The following is a 22,526-nucleotide window of genomic DNA, read 5'->3' on the forward strand; positions in this document are numbered from 1 at the left end:
AGCTGAAATTTTACAGCTCCTATGTATACTTAGCAGATCATCTTGTTAAAAAACACTCTGTAATCTTATGAACACTTTCTTATCATTTATTCTTTCCATGCTCAATCTCTTCTTCAGTTTTACAGCATGTAATTTTCTCTTCTAGGGTTCTTCTGAGAGTTGTCCAGTACTTTAGAAGAGGATTTTCATAATGCCTCTCAACATGCATGCAGCAATATCAGATGACTGTGTTGAAGCTCTTTAAACATCTCTGCAAACACTACAAAGGAACTGTACAAGCAGGATCCTGAGGGGATGGTTCCTGCTGTTGGTTTTCCATACACTGTCTTTTAAATAAACTGGCCTGGTTTGCAGCTGCTACTGTAAATTTCACTACAGAGCTTATTTAGCAGAGGAGAAACAAGCATCTGCAAGGAAGTACGATTGCACTCAGCACATTCCTACCCAACAAGAGATGGCTAGGAAACAAAGTGCGGCTTTGCTTATAGATTGCCTGCTCAGTACGTGGCCCGCATCCCCAATTTCTCTGTACCCCACCAGGGGTCACTAACACCACATTACAAACATTCCTCAGCAGGGTAGACAACTTTATTCTTACATCATAATAATTTAAAGTATTTACACACTGCACAGCCACTCTTTTACACAAACGTATACTTACTGGTATATTCATGAACATCTAAAAGGTTTTGCAAAGACTGACACATTGTGGGATTTCCAAGCATGAAAAAACCCCATACCTGTACCCTTCTAAAAGCCAGCCATTTTGGAGGGTCTGTGAAAAAAAAGTGTTCCCTCTAAGCTGAAGTTCTCCCCAGAGATCATTCCCTAGCTTCAAAATATCCAGGTTTGGCATTAACTAAAGCTCTCTTGATGGCAGACTTCAAGAATGAACATATGCAAATAACAGTTTCTCAAGAAATCCCACAGTAGGAACAAGAAAATGGAAAACTCTTTAGGGGAATTACTACATTTCTGAAATATTATTTATCTGAGAGGCTCACAACTGAATGCTAGTATACATATATAGCATATATATGTATATACATACAGGATTCTGGTACAGAGGAAATTAACTACTATACAGTGCCTGCCCAATAAGTATGTGCACCACTGCAAGCAACACCAGGTTAATCCATCAGCTTTCAGCCAGGAGAACTTTAAATTCAGAGCACTGATGAGGAAGTTCAGCCACACAAAATACAAAGAAGCTTGTCACTATCAGGTGAAACCACCAGAGCCACATTATCAGACATACAATAAATTCACAAGTCTAACTTGCCTGAAACTGCACCATCAGACAGCACAGACAGAACAAACTGGCAGTAGTCTAAAGTAAATTTTTACCTTTCACCTTAACTCAGTTCAGACTACTTTCATGTCAAGTATTCCCAGAATAACACTTTTATGCTGGGTAATTGCGCATCTATACGGGGAATTAATTAGTTTCTTTGAAAAGACTACTGCTATCCTTACCAGTCAGCAGACCCTAACCTAGCCAGAAGAGTCTGCATAAAAACTGGGAGCTTTCATTCCATGAATGACCTCCATCTCCGTCCATCAAGGCAAATACTAGCTCAAGATTGCTTAACAAAGGCAAGGGTTATTTGAGTCTTATCAGTCCAGTCTCAGATGAAGTTTTAAGAGTGAAATAAACCCATCTTGGAGCTGTGTTTATTGTAGCATGTATTAAAGCTTCCACTTCTTGCAGCAGATTAAGGCATTAAGTAAAACCAACCTTCAGGCCACCAAATCATTCTTCCCATAGCTCCTCAGTAATAGTAGTCAGAGCCTGTGGCCTCAGTCCCCTCCTTCTTCTGAATGTATAGATAGCATTAGCACCTAAGCAAGGGACAGAATTCAAGCTTGTGATTTCGCCAGTCCATCTTGGAGAATGACTTAACCCTCCTGGTTAGAGGCAGCAATAGTTATGTTACATGCTTATACAACTAGACCATTAATACCTTTTGAAATGATCTGTCTACTGGTTCTATAAAGCTACCTAAGTGTCACTCCAACACATTCCCTTTTCTTCTTTTGAAACTCATGCCATGAAACTAGGAAATGTCAGAATTACAAAGAAGGTTCTGTAATTCATGTTATCCAAGATGGTCATCTAAGCTAATGGGAAGCACTTCACTCTTTCTTTCCAAAGTAGGGATGGTGATTTGTTTGAGGGACAGAATACAATAATGATTTTAACTAAGGAATCCAGCAAATCACCAATGTCATTACAGGACAAGAGATGTGCTGTCTCTAGAGTAAGAGAAATGATAGAAAAAACCCACAAATTAATTTAGTTAAAAAATTTGTTAAACCAAGTAGTACTTAGAAGGAGCACTGAGTATTGTATGCACATGTTTGTATGTATAATACATAGTTACTCAGATACACACACAAATATTTAATATATAAAAAATAAAGTGCTTTCTATCAGGTCCCAATGCAGGGACATTATAAAACATTTCAACAACTGCAAAACAAATACATACAAAGAATACTACATCAAACACACAGGAAAACAGTTAACACAATACGTACAATCTGGTGGGTGTCCCAAGATAAAACATCCTTTCATATACATGGTATATACATATACTCATCTTTACTCAATATATTATGACAATATATACTTCAAAACTTTGTTATAGACAAAAAACCCTACAAAAACTCAACAAGGATCAAGCACACAAGTCCCAAACCAACAAAGAATTTGCTACTCTTGCCCACACTACCATGTCCACTACTGGGAAAGATATGCCAGTGCTCTTTTCTGGGGTGTAATGCCTCCACATCCTGCAAGGCACTGTGAGCAGCAGCCGTGAAGTTAGCATCACCAGTGGTGAGCAGGTCAAATACACATGAGTAAAAATAGATGTCCTTCACCAGCATCTTCTCATGGCATTTAGTGGTGGCAGTATCCAGTGTGTACACTGACCGTGGATGAGCAGCACCATCCTGAGGGAACAACTGCCCTATCACAGGCAATGGTAAGTGGCCACTATCATCAATACGTTCACTTGAAGGGCAACCATTCACACACAGCTGCAGATCCTGGCTCTCCTTGTAGGCCATGACCAACTCTTGAGGCATGCGAATGGCCAATGTTAAGTAGTGCCCAAGCTGGCGTATATACACTGTGGTCCCAATGTACTTGGCATGCATTTCGATGTATTTGCCACTGACTTTCTCCACAATTCGCAAGTTCTTGGTGTTCCCATCACCTCCATTCGTTGTACCATCGACAAAAGCTGCAGGCAAGTCATCAGTTACTGCTTGATATACTTTCTGATCTGTACAGTCTTGGTACGATTTAAAGATAATAGTTATCTGGGGGGGGGGGGGGTGCAGAGGAGAGGAAAAAAAAAGCAAAGTTAGTGGAAAAAAAATAATTTTGCATCCTCTTCCAATTTGCAGTTGAACATAGTTAGGACTGCCCACTAGCTCTGAGCATGATTGACCACCAGCACAGGGCTTGATAGCTGTCCCCAACTCATGCCTAAAGCAAAACAGTTCGTACACATGCTTATAGCATTTTACCAGATGGCAATTATTAAATTTGTTCTTAGGTTAGCCTGGAAGCAAGACTATTAGCATGTGGCAACAGCCACAAGGTCAGGAAAGAAAAAGGCTTTATATTTAATTAAGTATCACAACTCCCTTCTGCCTAATGGTTTATTAATACTTTGGAATGCATCCTGCAGTCACAGAGAAGTGTAAGTGCCAAGTAATTACCACAATACTAGCCACTATGGCAAACTATACTATGGCCACTATACAAAATCACAGAAAGGTACAAGAGAACTCAGCCTCCCAGTCATTATATTCTCACCACTCCTTTCACAGTGATAGTATGACCCTTGTCAGGCTACTGTACGCTTGTTGAATGTGTTGCCAGAATTAGCTATGTGAGACTACTTTAAAAGCATTGATGTATTTAGTGCTTTATCAGCCATCAACACAACAGGCAGTGACATGAGATATGCATGACCAGGAAGAATAACTAGTCAAATAACTGGTTTAGGGCTCCTGGGTCCGTTAGTCCTAAAAGTGGGAGATGTGAGACTTCCAGTCCACTGTTGCTAGAAAATGTGCCCATGAAGGAAAAAAGCAAGACAAAGACACTCAAATACATGCTTTTGAAGACTGACTTCCAACACACAAACCAGGAGCATAAAGCAATTACTCATTCTTTTAACATTATGACTGGCCTTTTAAACCTTTACACTTATTTGAATAAGCCACAACAGAAAAAGTGGGTCCTCCAGTCTTACTTGAAGGGAATAATTACGCAGACCAAGTTTGGATGTCCTGAAATAAAAAGTATAATGAGGAATCATATATAAATATTAGAAACAGGTATGTTACTTCTTTTACACTTTAGAAAGGAATGACTTCTTCAAAAGGTCAAAGGGAATTCTGCACCAGGAACAGATATTTTAATCATTATTTTCATCATTGATTGATTACGTCAAAATTACTTAGTCTGCTACAAGATTCGGAGTACTCCAAAACATATTAGAAGGCATTTTCAATCTAACATTACACTTTTTCATTAAAATCTACTGTATATCAAACTCACGTTTAAATTTCAGTTAAACAGCACATTTCTACACAACAGCTTTTGTTTTCTGTCCCTCTGCTTTGAAGTAAGAGCTAGAAGTTAAATAAACAACTGATTAAGAGACAATCCAAACAAAACCTTTACCTTCACTAGCCTCACTTCTCCATACCAGCTGCATAACACGAAAGTCTTCCCTTCTCCCTCCTTTCATTGCATCAATTCCTCCTTTGGAGTATGCAGACGTACCCTCAACAGCATTACATTAGCTTCAAATTTTTGTTTTGTCCCAGCTGGGTGATGTTCAGTCTTTCTGGCTGTCTCACACACACAGACAATACTTGATATTTTGATTTCCTATGTTCCCTCTGGTGCTGTCTGTCTGGAACTTTCCAATGTTTTTTCTTTGCATTAAGCAGTTATACAGCCAGCTTGAGACCATCTATAGTCAAGCAATTTGGTAAACTGATGTCTTTGAGGCACAGCTAAGCTTGAATGCCTACACCCAAAATCCAGAAAATGCACGTGTCCTTGCTGTTGTGAAGACCACCTCACAACTCTATGCATAGTGAAGTAAACTCAGAAACCCAGAGAAGAGAAACCTGAGATCTGTCAAGTGGTTAGTATTTCTGCATATAATCCAGAGCCTCATGCAATAAATCAAGTCCTATATTTTATATAATGGTTTTGATGAAACAGACTTCTATCTCAGCCTGCTTAGACAAAGAAGCATTCCTACTTCCTCGAGCACATATGTGTTGCTCTGAAATGACAGAACGATTTACATTTCAGCAGAAGTAAAGTTCTAAGTCTGCTCAGCACCTGAACAAGTCTGTAGTCAAAAAGAGTTAATAGTTTTAATGAGACACAAAACTGGCTACTTGGTAAAACAGTTAAGCTAGGCAAAATTTAGCAGTCAGAAACCACCAAACTATTCTCTCCAAAGCTCCCACCTCTGCAAGAATGAAGTGTACACAATTTCAGAGACACAGAGGGAGAACAGAAGCTGTCACCCTAAGGTAAGATCAGCAACAATGCTGCACATTGAATAAGGGCTTAACAACTATTAAGTGAATGAAGGCCTCCACATACCTTGCAAGGATGCTCCAAACAGAGAATCAATAGAGACCATTAAGACTTTCCAAGGACATACTAATATTTAAACAATGCAGCTCAATAAATTAGGTTTAGATATTGTGTCTTCTGTCGTGTGACACTCATCTAATCCATAGGCCACATCAGTAAAACCAGAGTTCTGAAAGGTTCCCTTATCACCCGCTCCTACCTCAATCTCATGCTCTGGTATCGAAGGATACTCAAGGGCTTGTTGCAAAAGGAGATGAAGCAAATTTAACTGCAAAGCTTTCTCTGTTTAAGTTCTCAAGGTAACAGAAAGCATTAAATAGTGTAAAAGGTTATTTCAAACAAATTTAACATGTGTTATATGTGCACATGTACCTATGGTACTTTCTACACTCTGGCTGGGTTGTAAGAACACCCCCACAAAGCTGCTCATGCATCACTGTTTATGGACTAGAAACTAGCTGCCATTTCTAAACCTAGGACAGAAAAAATCCAAATGCCAGAATCTTCAAATGAAGAAAGTTATTTTGAAAATATCGGTATCCAAGACTCGTTCTCCAGGCACATACAGAGCCCTTAGCTACTGCAGTGAGGAAGGTAAAAGAAGAAAATAAGGTTGTTTCAGAGACTCATCTGAAGATACAATATACAAACATCAGCTACACTAAGATTACTAAAACCAAAAAAAACCCCACACATTCAATCTGCACTTGAAATATTTCATTTTGGACTTCATTCCCCCACTCCTGATGCCAGTAACATCTTCCTCACTAAATGTACTGATCACAAAGATTACTTAAATCCCATTGCACATGCAAAGCCTTTCAAGGATGGTGTTAGTGAGATGCCAAAGTGAAGTTTTTAGAAGACCTTCATCTATCAGTAGAAGGTACCTGGCTTGTGTGCCTTAAACAAAAGCAACACTTTCAACTTGTACTTCTTGAACTAGTCTTCACTAGTACCATAATGCAATTACAATGCCGTAGGTCTGACTGTATGTTGCTATTTTACTATGTATTTCAGAGAACTATAGAATCATTTAGGTTGGAAAAGACCCTTAAAATAATTAAGTCAAACCATTAACCTAACGCTACTAAGTGTGCCACTAAACCATGTCCCTAAGCACCATGTCTACATGTCTTTTAAATACCTCCAGGGATGGTGGCTCAACCACTTCCCTGGGCAGCCTGTTCCAATGCCTGATAACCCTTTCTGTGAATAAATTTTTCCCAATATCCAATGTAAACCTCCCCTAGTGCAACTTGAGGCCATTTCCTCTTATTCTATCACTTCTTGGGAAAAGAGACTGATGCCTACCTCATTACAACCTCCTTCCACGTAGCTCTAGAGAGTGATAAGGTCTCCCCTCAAGTCTCCTTTTCTCCAGACTAAACAAGCCCACTTCCCTCAGCCCCTCCTCATAAGACTTGTGCTCTAGACCTTTCACCAGGTTTGTTGCCCTCTTTCGGGCATGCTCCTGCACCCCAATGTCTTTCTTGTAGTGCCCAAAACAGAACACAGGACTCGAGGTGCGGCCTCACCGGTGCTGAGTACAGGGGGACAATCACTTCCCTAGTCCTGCTGGCCACACTATCTCTGATACAAGCCAGGATGCTGTTGGCCTTCTTGGCCACCTGGGCACACTGCTGGCTCATATTCAGCCAGCTGTCAACCAACACGCCCAGGTCCTTTGCCACCAGGCAGCTTTCCAGCCACTCTTCCCCAAGCCTCTAGTGCTGCATGGGGTTGTTGTGACCCAAGTGCAAGACTTGGCACTTGGCCTTGTTGAACAATTTGCTTTGGCCTATCAATCCAGTTTGCCCAGATCCCTCTGTAGAGCCTTCCTACCCTCAAGCAGATCAACACTCCCACCCAACTTGGTGTCATCTGCAATCACGCAATCCCCTTGTCCAGACCATTGATAAAGATATTAAACAGAACTGGTCCCAGTACTGAGTCCTGGGGAACACCACTTATTGACCGCAAATCTTTGGGCCTGGCCAGCAGGCCACTTTTTTACCCAGTGAAGACTATGCCTGTCCAAGCCATGAGGAGCCAGTTTCTCCAGGAGAATGCTGTGACAAATGGTGTCAAAGTCTTTTCTAAAGGCCAAGTAAACAACATCCACAGCCTTTCCCTCATCCACTAAGCACATCGCCTTGTCTTCCTGGAAGGACATCAGGTTAATCAAGCAGGACCTGCTGTTCATAGAGCCATGCTGACTAGACTTGATCACCTGGTTGTCCTGTATGTGCCATGTGATGGCACTCAAGATGATCTCCTCCATAACTTTCCCTGGCACTGAGGTCAAACTGACAGGCCTGTAGATTCCAAATCCTCCTTCTGGCCCTTCTTGTAGATGGGCATCACATTTGCTAACCTCCCGTGAACTGGGACCTCCCCAGTTAGCCAGGACCACTGATAAATGATCGGAAGTGGCTTGGTGGACACTTCCACCAGCTCCCTCGGTACCCTTAGGTGGATCCCATCTGGCTCCACAGACTTGTGTGTGCCTAGGTGGTGTAGCAGGTTGCTAACCATTTCCCCTTGGATTATGGGGGCTTCATTCTGCTCCTCATCCCCGTCTTCTAGCTTAGGGGGCTGGGTACACTGCAAACAATTAGTCTTACTATTAAAGACTGAGGCAAAGATGGCGTTATACACCTCAGCCTTTGTCACTCTGTTTCCCTCCGCATCCAGTAAAGGACAGAGATTCTCCTTAGCCCTCCTTTTGTTGCTAATATATTTACAGAAACATTTTAATTGTCTTTTACTGCAGTAGCCAAATTAAGTTCTAGTTGGACTTTGGCCCTTCTAATTTTCTCCCTGTACAACTTCACAACTTCTCTGTAGTCCTCCTGAGTTGTCTGCCAAAGGATATAAACTCTGTTTTTTTCCTGAGTTCCAGCCAAAGCTCTCTGTTCAGCCAGGCTGCTCTTCTTCCCTGCCAGCTTGTCTTTCAGCACATAGGGATGGCCTGCTCCTGCAACTTTAAGATTTCCTTCTTCAAGGATACCCAGCCTTACTGGACTCCTTCATCCTTCAGGACTGGCTCCCAAGGTCACACAGGTTCCTAAACAGGCCAAAGTCTGCCCTCTGGAAGTCCAAGGTAGCAGTTCTGCTGACTCCCCATCCTTACTTCTCCGAGAACTGAAAACTCTTATCATTTCATGATCACTATGCCCAAGATGGCCTCCAACCATCACATCACCCACAAGTTCTTCTCTGTTCGCAAACAAGAGGTCCAAGTGGGGCACCTTCCCTAGCCAGCTCACTCACCAACTCTGCAGGAAATTATTTTCCATGCACTCCAGGAACGTCCTAGACCGTTTCCTCTCCACTGTAAGGTATTTCCAGTAGATACCTGGTAAGTTGAAATCCCCAATGACAACAAGGGTTAGTAATCATGAGACTTCTCCCAGTTGCTTATACAATATTTCATCTGCCTCTTAATCCTGGTTGGGTAGTCTCCAACAGACGCCCACCACGGTACCTGCCTTTTTGGCCTTTTCTCTGATTCTTACCCATAAACACTCAACCCTTTCATCATCATCATCAAGCTCTAGACAGTCAAAACATTTTCAGTTGGGCTATTGATCCCACCACCTTTTTTGGGGGAGAAGTCCTAATTCATATGTGACTGTTCTCAGTGCTTCCATGGTTTCTAACACATCAATAACCCTTGTGTGTTTGCTGCGGTATGGATCTCCGTTCCCTACCCCACTGAGATGGCTAAGGTGCTGCACACATTAGTATAGAGACATTTCAAATGTGCTCCAATGTACTCAGCACATCATGGAGCAGACTGAAGGACCTCATTAGCACACTGTCCCTCAAACATTGGCATGCCACCCCATGGCTTACCACTATTGAGCCTGGTTTTATCCTTTTCCCCCTTCAAATCTAACTTAGGGCTCTTTCCATTAGTACTGCTAACTCTTGTGCAAAGATCCTTTCCCTGCTTTGAGAAAAGTGTACCCCACCTGTCACCAGGAGGCCTGGTGTCACATAGGCCAACCTGTGATGAAAAACCTTAAAATTCTGCCAGTGACACCATTCATGAGGCCAGATATTGATCAGCTGGGTCTTCCTGTTTCTTGCAACATCATTCCCTGCAACTGGATGGATAGAGGAAGAAACCATTCGTGCTTCTGATCCCTTAACCAGTCATCCCAAGACCCTGAAGTCTTTTGATAACCCTTGTACTTTTCATTGCAACTTCATCGCTGCCTACATGATAAAGCAATAATGATTAATAATACAAGGGCTGTACCAGGGTAGGACATTTTCTTTTCCTATCTTTAACCCACCCTAGCCCTCCCACAACAGCAAGACACAAATACAACTCCTGTATTTAGAAATGCAATTTCAGGTATTCAAGTCTTCTAAGTCTACTTCAGGCAAAATTCCTCAGGAAAAAGTTCAGACAAAACCCACGTAAGAATTAGACTTCATCCAGATGTTAAAAACCACAGATTAGATGTACTACATGCAAGAAAGTGACACCACTTACTGAACAGGCAGTGACTCCAGAAAAATCTGAAGGTTGTTGATTGTTCTTTTGTTTTGTGTTTGGGTTTTGTTTTGGTTTTTTGTTTGTTTGTTTTTAAGATTGGACAGAAGTTTCCTGTCCTGCTATGGGCAGATTTTGATCTTGTTTAGTTTTACTCATAATTTTACTGTAATAGTCCCCAAGTCCATTTTCCTTGCCAGACATTTGTCATGACTGGGTTGTACTTTCAGGCAAGGGCTTGCATCACAAGACAACCATGCAGAACCTAGCTCAACACTGCTGAAAACCCATGGTACCACTAAAATTCACAGAGCCACTCTCTGCTCCCCAATTACTACTCCAAGCACAGATGGACGCAATACACGTCTTGGGAAGGTTACAGTCAACATTCAGGTACATAACAAGGAAAGCTAGTTAGAGAGGCAGGGGACATTGATTATAAACAAATGCCTAACAAACTGCCATAGCCTGTCCTACAAAACCACCTCTAGTAAGGTCTGGCTGTCCTGAACACCAGGAAAAAGCATTGTTTATCTTCATACCACTGAAGGTCAGTAAGTTTGCAGACAACACCAAGCTGAGTGGGGAAGTTGATCTGCTTGAGGGTAGAAAGGCTCTACAGCGGGATCTGGGCAAACTGGATTGATAGGCCAAAGCAAATTGTTAACAAGGCCAAGTGCCAAGTCTTGCACTTGGGTCACAACAACCCCATGCAGCACTAGAGGCTTGGGGAAAAGTGGCTGGAAAGCTGCCTGGTGGCAAAGGACCTGGGCGTGTTGGTTGACAGCTGGCTGAATATGAGCCAGCAGTGTGCCCAGGTGGCCAAGAAGGCCAACAGCATCCTGGCTTGTATCGGAGATAGTGTGGCCAGCAGGACTAGGGAAGTGATTGTCCCCCTGTACTCAGCACCGGTGAGGCCGCACCTCGAGTCTCCTCACCTCAGGAGATCCCAAACAGCTCCCAAGACAGGGGAGCTCTTTATCTATACCTGGAGAAAATCAGACATGAAGATGCCAGTGACCCACCCAAAACTCATACAGGAGGTCTGTCAGAAAGAAAAGAGAGACGGAACTTAGTTTCCCAGCTACTTGGTGATTATTCTTCATTCTCCAACTGAAAGGCCCTAGGATCCTATGCCAAGGGGCATAAGCACTTAAGACAATCTCAAAAAGACTGGAGTTTCAGGTTTCAGCTACACCACAGAACATACAAAGCTTTGTTCACTGTGAAGAAACAGATGTTGTTACTATGGGCATCGCAAATATGCAAGACACCTGCAAATAAATTGCCAAAAACATTTTGTGAATAAATACACAACTCCTACAAGAAGATGTACTCTTCTAATTAAGGAATTAAAGGAGGAGTTTTCCTGCTTTTCATACTTCCCTGCCAGATGCCCAGTATGGGGGGGGAGGGGGACAGGGAAATATACTTTTTGAAAAAAGAATGTGAAAAATAAAATCTCCTCCTGACATTCTTTTATCCTTTATGAACTTACTGGATAGCCTTCAGACTGTTGGGGTTACTCAGTCCTCACAGGTTTTGGAGAGAGCAGACAACTTACTTTCACACATGATGCTCCCTTCATTGCTGATTTCCTTAAAGCTTGGTACACCAGAAAGCCATGATAAATCTGAAGGTAGTAACTACCTACAAGACCAAGTGATGGTATGCCCCTTCCAAAAGCATGCTGCATATGGGATGAAGATTAAATATTCTGTTTCTACAGCATCTTAAATCACTTCCCCTAAAAAAGTGAATTCAGGAGAAACTAAGTTTTCTAGTCTTTGCTTTCATTAGGCTGGCTTTAGAATAGATTAAGTAGGCTAGTTAGAAATTTAGTATTTGCTTTGGCTTCTGCACAATTTAAGTTCAGCATAAACCTTTGCTATTATTTCCCATTAAACATCTGTCTCGAACATCTGCAGTGAAAAAGCAGCCAGACTAGCAATGGACAATGTTCTGGAAACTTTTCTTATGAAGGAAAGACGACCTATTTTCATGCTCTCAGCTAGGGAAAAAACACTATGTAGATAAAAGTCACTGAACTTCTCCTGGTATCTCTTTAAAGGTGCCTTAAGTAACCCCGTGGCCAAAATGAGGAAAGTATGCCCAGCAGCAAATAGTCCACCACCACAACCAAAATGGAATGCTTGCAGAGAAAAAATGCTAGAGGAATGAAATTAGCAGTGGCAGTGTGGTTTATCAAGCCTTTTCTGTACCTTTTATAGCAGCCTGCTCCATAAAGAAATAAAGGAGTCAAGAGGATGCATTAGAGATAGTAAAACTTATGTTGTTAAAGTTACTTGTACATTCAAATAACCTTCATTTCCTACAAACAAGAGTGCTGATAAGTTTGATTACCTACCAAAAAAAAAAAAACGCGAAGACTGTACAACATGTAACAGATATTAACATTAGAAACATTTCTAATATCCTAAACCATACATCTTATTTAATTGCTTCTGCACACTTAGCTGTAGTTATGCAACAGCAGGGATGTTAAACCACTATTATAAAAGAGAAAAATTTATTATCACTTTTCCCAAAATGAAAAGTCAAAGAAAAACACAAAAACATTGAGAATAAAGATAGAAGGTAAGCCCTTTAAACACGTACTTTCCCTCACTATGTACAGACATTTATCTCCTGAAGTTCTCTTCTTGGCTATCTGTTTGAGAAGCCATATTCCAGCATAATACATAATTCCATGCTACCATAGTCAATCATTTTCAGAATGTGGCTAAAGGGTAAGATAAGATCACCTATCTACTACCATCACACCCTAGCCACTCACACAATTCATACACAAGAAGACTCTCAACTTTTTCTTCCAGTACTACCAGAACAAGGAAATAAAGAACATTTTGCAAGACTTTAGCAAAACTAAGGATAAAAACTTACTGCAGATTATGAAATATAGCTTTTGCTTGTCTGTAAGAGTCTTTTAAAAAAGCCGCTGGAGCAGATTTCAAGGGACTCAAGTCTTTTTTGCAAAGCTTACCAGGTTAGCCTCATTCCCTCATTTTATACTCCTTCAGAACTCATTCATGATACAGAGTATTCTTGGAACAGGCACAAGTTAAGAAAAAGTGATTTTGAATTTCAGTGACCTATCAGTCCAACCTCTGGCTTCTGGGAAATGCAAAAATTTGCCTCAATCATACAAGCGTTGACATTAGTCAGTACCTCAGAATCCAGCATGAATGCAATAGCAAGACTGATTTTCACTTATTAATATTACTGCACAGACTCCATGGAAGATGTGCAGGCTCTAACCTACTGTGACCAGCACTCTCTGCTCCTGCCCCCAGTACTAAAAAAACCCCTACTTCCAAGTTTAATAAAACTGTGAAAATTCTCCAGTATTGATGGTCTTGAAACTGTGCACACATAACCTGACAAACCCTGGCAATACAAGAGCTACCCTAGCACAGTTTTAAAAGACCATTTCACTCCAAAAAGGGAACAAGGTATGTGACAGCATCAGTTTCAAATGTATGTTCAAGTAATTTCCTTTACTGATAGAAAGATGTCCCCAAAAATTCAGAGCATTTTTCATCCCTGGCTTTGGAGGTAAACCTAAGGACAACTCAGCCAGGCTCATGCTTTATACTTCTTTTATTTTCTTTCTAAAGACACACCTGCTATCTTCCTTCAGCAGAAACAAATACTTAAGCAAATGGCATAAGCTATCAATGCTAGCACATGTATTCCCTCTCTACCCACCTCAAGTGGCTTACTGCTGTACTTCTTAACTGTTAACGGCTAAGTGACTTATTCTACTGCCTTGGCCTTTTACTTCTGTATACATGCAAAGTGCTTAAGAACAATCCATACCTTATTTGTAGCAGTAGCGCTGGATCCTGGGACCACAGGCACATTGGTCACTTGCACTGATAAGTAGTTATTATCTATGAGGGGCCAAGCACCTTCCACTTTGCATGTCTGGAAGCGATCCTTAAAAGTCCTCAGATGAGGATCACCAAACAAGCCACAAAATAGATATGTAGGAGGAGGAGTCTTCTCCCCTCTGTGATGCTCCCTGGGTTCTGTGTGACCACTGTAATTGCAAGGATCATGGGTCAATTCAGGGTTGGTGGAGGATGTGGGTCCATCTTTGGAACAGTTTCTCTGGCTCATGAGGTCACTGATCCCAAGCACTGCCGAATGGTAGACTAGGTTTCCACGGCATACTTTGGAATTGCGATAGGTACAGGCAGAGTATGCTCGCAGTGCCTTGCAGAACTCCAAATCAAAGCCCTCAAGAGCAGAGTTGAGATGTGAAGTTAAGGATACAAAATCTGTCGTGCACTTCTGGATTCGACACGGTGTTTGCAGCTGGCAGTCACCTAAGCACAAAACATAAGGCAGAGAGAAATCAAGTAAACCTCTCAGATTGTAATACTGCATTCCACACCTACAGGTACTGCAGAAAATGTGAGACAACTAATAGTGCTCACCCATTAGGGAAACACTATATAATAGAGCAAAAGGGGTTAGGAAGCAGAAAGATAGCACTAGAGACCATCTCAAAGGGTGAGATGACCCATGCATGACTTAATCCATTACTTGATATTGTCTACATGGAAATTAAGAGCACTAACTCCTGCCAAGCATGAGCCCAGCATTTCTTTCCAGATATCAAGGTGATGATGTAATTCCGTGCCTAAGTTAATCACTTAGTCAATAAGCAAGTCTCCATTTAGTCTTTCAGTAATTTACACAAGTTACTGAACTTTTAAACAGAATCCTGCCCCTCAGAAGGATGTGGTAAAGGCAGCAAGTGACACATGTTTAGGCAAAAGCAGACTGAACGAAGCAGAAATCAAAGTTTCTCTTCTAGAAAGCAGAGTGGGGGGAAGAAGGGTAGGGAAGTGGGCAGCCCATAAGTTCTGTGTGCTTGATTTCCCTGGCACTGCCACAGCTAAAGCTTCACTGCTTGCTCTCTGGGACTAACAAGTGAGAAAACCCACAGCTGTCTGAAGTGCAAGTTGCCAGCTAAGAAATCCATACACTGCAATAGCAGTACCTCTTACAGTGTAATTCAATTATACGACAAGGGGAAAAGAAACCCTCTCCCTATGAAAACCTGAAGTACTTATCAGATATATGCAAAAGGTACACAGTTCAGTTTACATGAACACACCAGTTAGACCATATGTGGTCACCTGATTTATGCAAAGAAAGCATTATTACCAGCCCAGCAAGCAAACCGGAGTTTTACAGCCCTCTCCTCCACAGCTTTCACTATCACGATCTAAAATCCTTTTAGATTCTCATGGCAGTTCACAACTGTCTTCTGCAGGTAACTTTTACACCAGAACTTATGAGGAGTAGAAATGAAATGAACAAAACTGCACGCTGCACTAAAGGAAACAGACACACACATTCCACAGGGTTTAAAACTAGGACGACCCCAGTGAAAGGAGACAGTGGGTTCCCTCTCATCCAAAGAGATGAAAACAGCCTTCATAAAGAATATGTGCAAGACTTCATGCAATAGCTGTCCAAGCACCCAAAACTATCTACTAAAAACATGCTGTGCTTATTCGTTCGTTTTATGACCTATAAAATTCAGCTGTGCATACATTAATCTGTAATTTCAAACTATCATAAAGCAGTTTTGAACACCACAAAAATACTTACAAAGCTACATAGAAGTGAAAAAAAGGAAAATACAATATACCTAGCAGATACCGTTCTCCCTTCCCTCAAACCTCTCTTTACAGTATTTCCCACTTGTTTTGTGTCCTCAAAGTAAAATAGGCATGGGTCTATTCTGATTTTGACAGCCTAATAAAAATGTTCCTAAACTCCTGAGACATGAGGAACAGAAAATGGACTGAATAGTAATGTAGCACTTCTCATTTTTAAACATAGTTGTTTTCTGCAATTCACAGTGATGAAAGAATATTGGCAATTTATTTGCTTGCTGCTTAGGTGACCCTCCTGTGAGTCAGTACTCACATGACCTACTCTGAATATCGAAACCATGAATTTATAAGGGAAACATGGTTTGCCAGTGATGGGTAACTAATACAAATCTGTCAAGATCTCAAGACAACACAGCACAGAAGGAGAAAGTCTCTAATACACAGCCAAGCATAACCATGAATTGTATGAGTAAGCTGTAAGTTTCTCACTTGATCTTTGTGCAAGTGGTACGTAGCTTTGCAAAAGAACAGACACCCCCCCCCCAAACTTATCAAATTCTGTGCTTTCAGATATACAAACAGAGAAGACCTATGCCAAGCAAAACGACACAGAAAACGTTGGTTCAGAGCCTTACTTTCAAAGCATCAAAACTTCTCCTGTATTTCCCTTCAGTTATGATTTGAGATAATATTTTAATCACATACCAATTAGTCTAGCTGAGCAAGTCAAGTTATCAAATAGCCTAATAAATCTGTCCCTCCACACTCCTTGCAACTTTAGGAAATTTGCTTGCTGCTCTTAGTTGATCCTTGGTACAGAGACGGGTGAATGAACAGCGATTTAACTAAAATTGGATGACCTCTCCCTGGAATTCATTTCACTAGAACTATAAATATATAAAAGCATTCAAGTTAGAAAGAAGCGTTTTCACAAAACTACAACTGCCCAGATCACTTCTGAGATGAAAACACAGACTGCTTTAGCAGGCATCTGCAATGTGCTGTGTACCATCCGCTTTCTCCCCAGTTTCCAATTGGCCAAGCAAGCTCAACCTGAAGCAAAACCAGCAGTTCCCCGCGTCACCAGGCAGGCCGCCGCATAGCTCAGCGCTGCCCGGCTTCCCTCGCATCACTTCCAGGGCTGCATCAGCCTTCCCACCCGCCGGGTGGGCGGGAGAATGCGCTCAGACACTGCTCGCAACGGGGCACCAGCCCGCGCCGCTCGGATGCGTAACACTCTCCCCTCGTCCCGGTCCCGCCGTGGCCAGACCGGGGCTACGGCCGCACCGCCCGGCGGCGGCGGTCCCCGCAGAGCCACGGACCCACGCGCTGCGGCTCCCCTCGGGCCTCAGCCCGCCCCGGTACCTGAGCCCAGAAGCAGCCCCAGGGCGGCGAGGAGGCCGAGGGCGGCAAACAACGGGCAGCGCGGCCCGTGGCGGCGTGGCGGCTCAGCCCCGACAGCGCGGCAAGGCGCAGCTCTCCCCATGCCCGTCCATGCAGGTCGCCGGGCTGGCGGCGGGACAGGGCCGCGGCATGAGGCGGCGGGCGGGCAACCTCCTTGATGCTCCCTCCTCTTCTTTCTCCTTTTCCTTCAGCGGCGTGGCGAAAAGCGGTAACCGCAGGGCCACAGCGGGGCGGGGGCGTCCGTGGGGCAGCGCAGCATGGCGGCTGCAGAAGGCGAGCTCAAAGGGAAGAAGCTGGTGAGCAAGGGAACGAGAAAGAGAAAGCGGGCAGACGATGCCTGCCCGCTTCACCAACCGGCCCGAAGGGCCCCCGCCGCCCACTGCACTGCACTGCACTGCACTGCACTGCACTGCACTGCACCCACCCCGCGCGGCCCCACCCGGCCCACCGACTCCCATTGGCTATTCAGCCTGTGCGGCAAGCCCCACGACGTGCCGTCGACGTGGCCCCGCCCCCCAGACCTGGCCTGATTCGAGCGGAAGGGGTGCCCCCAGCTCCCCCCGCCCCCTCTCGCCTTGCCAATTGCCGGCGGGACGCTGAGCAAAAAGCCCCTCCTCCGTGCCGCTGGACGCGGCTCCGCCTGCCTGCAGCCGGCCCCATCGCCTACGTCACTCGGCCGCGCTACCTGCGGCGGTGACTGGTTGCGCCGGCGACTGGTTGCGCCGGCACACACGCGAAGGGAGGGTCCGCAGTGCCGCGCGCCGCCGCCAGGGGTCGCGCGCGGCTCGCGTGGGTCCGTCCCAGCGGGTACGAGGGAACCACCCGGACAGGACGGGTAGCATCGCAGCCGCGGCGGCCAGGCAGGGGTGAAAACTCCTGTAGGCGATCTTGTCCCGGCACAAGGCATACCCACGGCATTTTCATAGCAGCCAGAGGGTCCCGCACCGGCCACTCGTCCCCGGACAGGGCTCCAAGCACAGCCACGGGAGAATCAGGAAAAATAGTGAAATTAAACGGATGTGTCAGTGCAAGAAGCACTACTCGATTTTGAACTAGCTGTGGTTTATTTTCCAGAAGTCAGGTGTGATGCCTTAGCCGCTCCCCCGCGGGCAGCATTTCCAGTCCCAGGAAGTAGTACCACGGTCTGCTCCTCTATGGTCATCCTGGGTGCAGAAGGCACGCTATGTTCCTCTATGCCTGTCCACGGGGAGGGCAAAAGTACCAGCACTACACCCCTGGTAACTCGCCCATGCTGCACCAGGTACTTATGTCTTATTTGACTTTAGTGCGCTGCTTGGCTCACTGGGGTCAGGGCTGCACTACGCTTTTCCACTGGACAGTTCGGGACACTTTGCAGATTAGGGCCTGCATATCGAGTGCATGACCACGTGGACATGGTGAGCAGCCCTGCTGTGGGGGCAAGAACAGGGCTCACACAGAGGCGGCTCTGCATCTGCATTGTGGAGCGCACTGCTGCAGGCATGCCAGCCAGTGCAAGACACATATGGGGCCTGCCTGCCAGGGCTGCAGAGGTAGCATGTTTCTTGCCCATTTGGGGAAACTTGCACCACCTTCCTGCCCAACTAAATCTCATCAGGGAAAAACTGCGAAAAGTTGAAAGCACAGCAGCCTCGCAGGTGCACTGGCATTTTTTGTTTCTTGCTTCCTTCCATCTGAGCAAAGGCAGTCATTGCCATGGGATCTCTGCATGTGCCCTGGACTTGCACCCTGGTGCTGGGCCTGAGGCCTGCCAGTTCTACCTAGGGTACTCCCAGAGAGCCGCACCATGCTGCCCACCTTTGGGAGATACCTGCGGAAAATCCATGCTGCCAGCACTGACACCACTGGGGCTGCCTTTTCAGCAGCACCCAGTGGGGGCCACCCTCTCACCCACCTCAACTTCAAGAAGGGAACACATTTTTAGTTTAGGCACAGAGCAGGGAAACCCCCTGGTATCCCTGAAGCTGACATTCACAGGAAGCACTCCACATCTGGAGCTATTTGCTTTCTAGGATGCAACCTGTAGCTTGCAAACTTGCAAATGAATCCAGATGTGCACCTGGACAGCTCAGCAATACTTCCCTTCCCTCTCCAGTCCCTGATCCCCAACATCTTGGTATCTCTGAACAACAGCTGAGACTGCTTAAAGGCAGGTGGAAGAAACTCAACACAATGAACAAGTAAACACACTATTTGAAATGCACCCCTTGCTGCAACCCTAGCTCAAACAAAGGCACACGACAAATGGCTCACCCTGTGTATCCCCATCACCTGCTTACATCACCAGCGGTGGGGTCTGGGTGCAGTAGGGCTGGCAGGCAGCTTTCAAAGTGAAGGGGAAGGTGGGTGGGCAGCTGCCATGCTGGCAGGTGACCAAATGCTGGGGCAGTCAATGGGTCAGTGCCTGGTCAGGACCAGCAGGAAGCTGCCCCCACAGGCATGGCAGCACACATAGCAGTGGTGCAGGTAGTGGCTGGTGTCGCTGGAGTGGCAGCAACAGTAAGCGGTCTGCCTCGGCATGCCTGCCACCCACCCCTCTCTCACCAGTACCTGCACAGAGGGAGGAGATGTGCTTTTAATGACAGGATGATCTTTCTGCCATCTATAGAAAACTAATGGAGAGGAGTGGCAGGAGAAAGCGGGGAGCACAGGTAGTCCCCCTGGGAGTGCAGAGATGCCCCTCGGCCTGTCTGTCCACTCCCGGCCAGGCGTTGCCCCACTGTGCCCGCAGTCTTCACCCACCAAAATACCAATAATGTGAATATATTAGTAGAATATGACTATTATGCTATCTGGGAGGCATGATTTTTAATCAGAAGCTAGGACTAATAAAAGTGCTTTAAAACATGAAATGAAATCATAAAATGGTTAGACACAATATAATGACTTTCTAAGTTCAGATTAATTTGACATCATTTGCATTTATTTTATTAATAAATTTGACTTTTTTTCTTATAGCAAAAAGCATCTGTCAGGGCTCTGAGTCCACTAATAGTGAAAAGTTAGTTGGTTGTGAACCAGTTATTTCACCATAAGAGCTATGCATGTTTATCCTGTAGGGGGTAGGCTATACAGGTATCCACAGGGTTAACCTAGAAGGTTCCTTCTCTCACACCATCCAGACGTCCTGCATGGCATCTAGTGTAGAGATTCCTCCTAGTCCAACTTAGTCCCCCAGCCTTTTCTATAATGAGGCTATGCGCGTATTTCCAATAGGCAGTTTTCACTAAGTGCACTATAGTTACACATTTACGTGGCTGGCCACACAGATAACAGACACATGGAGCACCTACAGATGGACAGCACTGCCAGATCCATTCTGTTCCACTCTCTGGCCAAGCAGGAGGGAGGTCTGCTACTGAGAATATAGATATACATGTGTACAACATGGGTCCCTTGCTCCATCACCCCAGTTGCTGACACTTGGATATAAGATCCCTGAAGTCACAGTCACACTCCATTTGCTGATACAGACCTCACACACACTAAGGGCTGGACAGAATTTCCCTGGTGTTCCAGTAGGTAACCCCTCCATGGTCTTGCCCTGAGACACAAACACACATGATTGAGTCTCACCTCTAGAGACTCCCAGACCCTTCAGTCTCTCCAGCAGTTGGTTGGCAGTCTCTATGGCTCATGGGCTACTCCATCTACTCACCAGCTAGTCCAGCTTGATCTTTGCTAGTGCTCACACACTCACTTGTACACCCACTCTCAATGTAGTTGCTGGCAGCATGGAGACATAGGCCTCTGACCCCTGCTGTCACCCCAGTGGATCTTGGTTTTTCTCACTCCAGTTTTTCCGGTTGATGTCACCATGGAAAGATGGGCCTCTATGAAGTGAGATCCCACTCCAGTTGCTGACACTTAAGTCTATTGACTCACTAGTATCTCCATTTCCTGGCACCACAGACACACAGTGTCTGAAAGTGTCCTGCCTATGGTCTGACTCCGGTTGCTGATATTCAGACCTCATATATATAAGGAAAAAGCTCCTTGCTCAGAACATAGTTGAAGGTAGAATTTAATGAGGAGACAGGACTGATGTGACCAAGCGGATGCATGGCCAGATAAGTGTACCAACAGTCCTCTGCTTACACACAGTCAGACCCTTTATTTGCTTATCCTTCTATTTTCTCACATTTATTCCTCTCTACCTGGGTGCTTCCCGTAGACATCCCATAATAAGTCTTGTGCAAGCCCCAAATGCTCTTCCATCCCATAATATTTCACACACTCTTAGGTAATTACCTCTCTCAGGTCAAAAAGGTCATCTAAAGAGCTGTTCCCAATGACTCATCTTGATGGGTTTCACATCTGGACAATGGTTTGATATCCCTCCTTGAACAACACTGGAGTCTCTAATTTGGTTTATCCTACCTTTCTTTATGTCTCTGTGCTACTCTGGGCTTGTGGAGATGGGCTGATGGCTCCTGTCTGGAAGCCGGAGCACATCTGGGAGGAATCAGGGCATGTTATTAATCAATTTACCCACATGCCCTTTTTTCTCTGTGCTCTTTTTTTTGTGTATGCAGACAAGCATCTTATCACTTTATCCAACATATACAGCTCTTCTTCCTTGGAAGTACTGCTGGTTGAGCTTCAACATTACTATAGTCAGTGTTTAGGGTTTGTATGGCAAGGTTTTGGTAGCAGGGCGGGTGGGGGAGGGGGCGCCTACAGGGGTGGCTTCAGCAAGAAGCTGCTGGAAGCTTCCCCTAGGTTTGACAGAGACAATGCTAGCTGGCTCCAAGATGGACCTGCTGCTGGCCAAGGCTAAGCCAATCAGCAACGGTGGTAGCACCTCTGGGATAACATATTTAAGAAAGGAAAGAAAAAAAAAAGGAGCGGTGGTTTTTGCAGCCAGAGAGAGGAATGAGAAAATGTGACAAACTTGGCAGACATCAGTGAAAAAGGAGGGGGAGGAGGTGTCCCAGCACCGGAGCAGAAATTCCACTGCAACTCATGGTGAAGACCATGGTGAGGCAGGCTGTCCCCTTGCAGCCCGTGGAGGACCCCATGCCGAAGCAGGTGGAGACACCTGCAGGAGACTGTGACCCCGTGGGAAGCCAACGCTGGAGCAAGCTCCTGGCAGGACCTGTGGCCCTGTGGAGAGAGGAGCCCATGCTGGAGCACATTTGCTGGCAGGACTTGTGACCCTGTGGGGGACCCGTGCTGGAACAGTGTGGCCCTGACAGTCTACACCCCGTGGAAGAGACCCATGCTGGAGCAGTTCATGAAGAACTGTAGCCTGTGGGAAGGACTCACATCAGAGAAGTGAGAAGGACTTGAGAAGGACTCAAGTCAG

The 22,526-nt window shown here is 44.8% G+C and overlaps 1 protein-coding gene across 1 annotated transcript; it reads right to left on the reverse strand.

Moving 5' to 3' along the window:
* Positions 1-566: 566 nt before the first annotated feature.
* On the reverse strand, positions 567-17,608 carry RGMB (repulsive guidance molecule BMP co-receptor b). The gene is made up of 3 exons (XM_075739658.1): positions 17,180-17,608; positions 13,998-14,509; positions 567-3,330 (listed from the first exon to the last, which is right to left on the reverse strand). Exons 1-3 carry the CDS (start codon positions 17,298-17,300, stop codon positions 2,662-2,664), a joined length of 1,302 nt encoding a protein of 433 aa, XP_075595773.1. The 5' UTR covers positions 17,301-17,608; the 3' UTR covers positions 567-2,661.
* Between the last annotated feature and the right edge of the window lie 4,918 nt (positions 17,609-22,526).

This window comes from Balearica regulorum, chromosome Z (assembly GCF_011004875.1).
Source record: "Balearica regulorum gibbericeps isolate bBalReg1 chromosome Z, bBalReg1.pri, whole genome shotgun sequence".
NCBI classification, from domain to species: Eukaryota; Metazoa; Chordata; class Aves; order Gruiformes; family Gruidae; genus Balearica; species Balearica regulorum.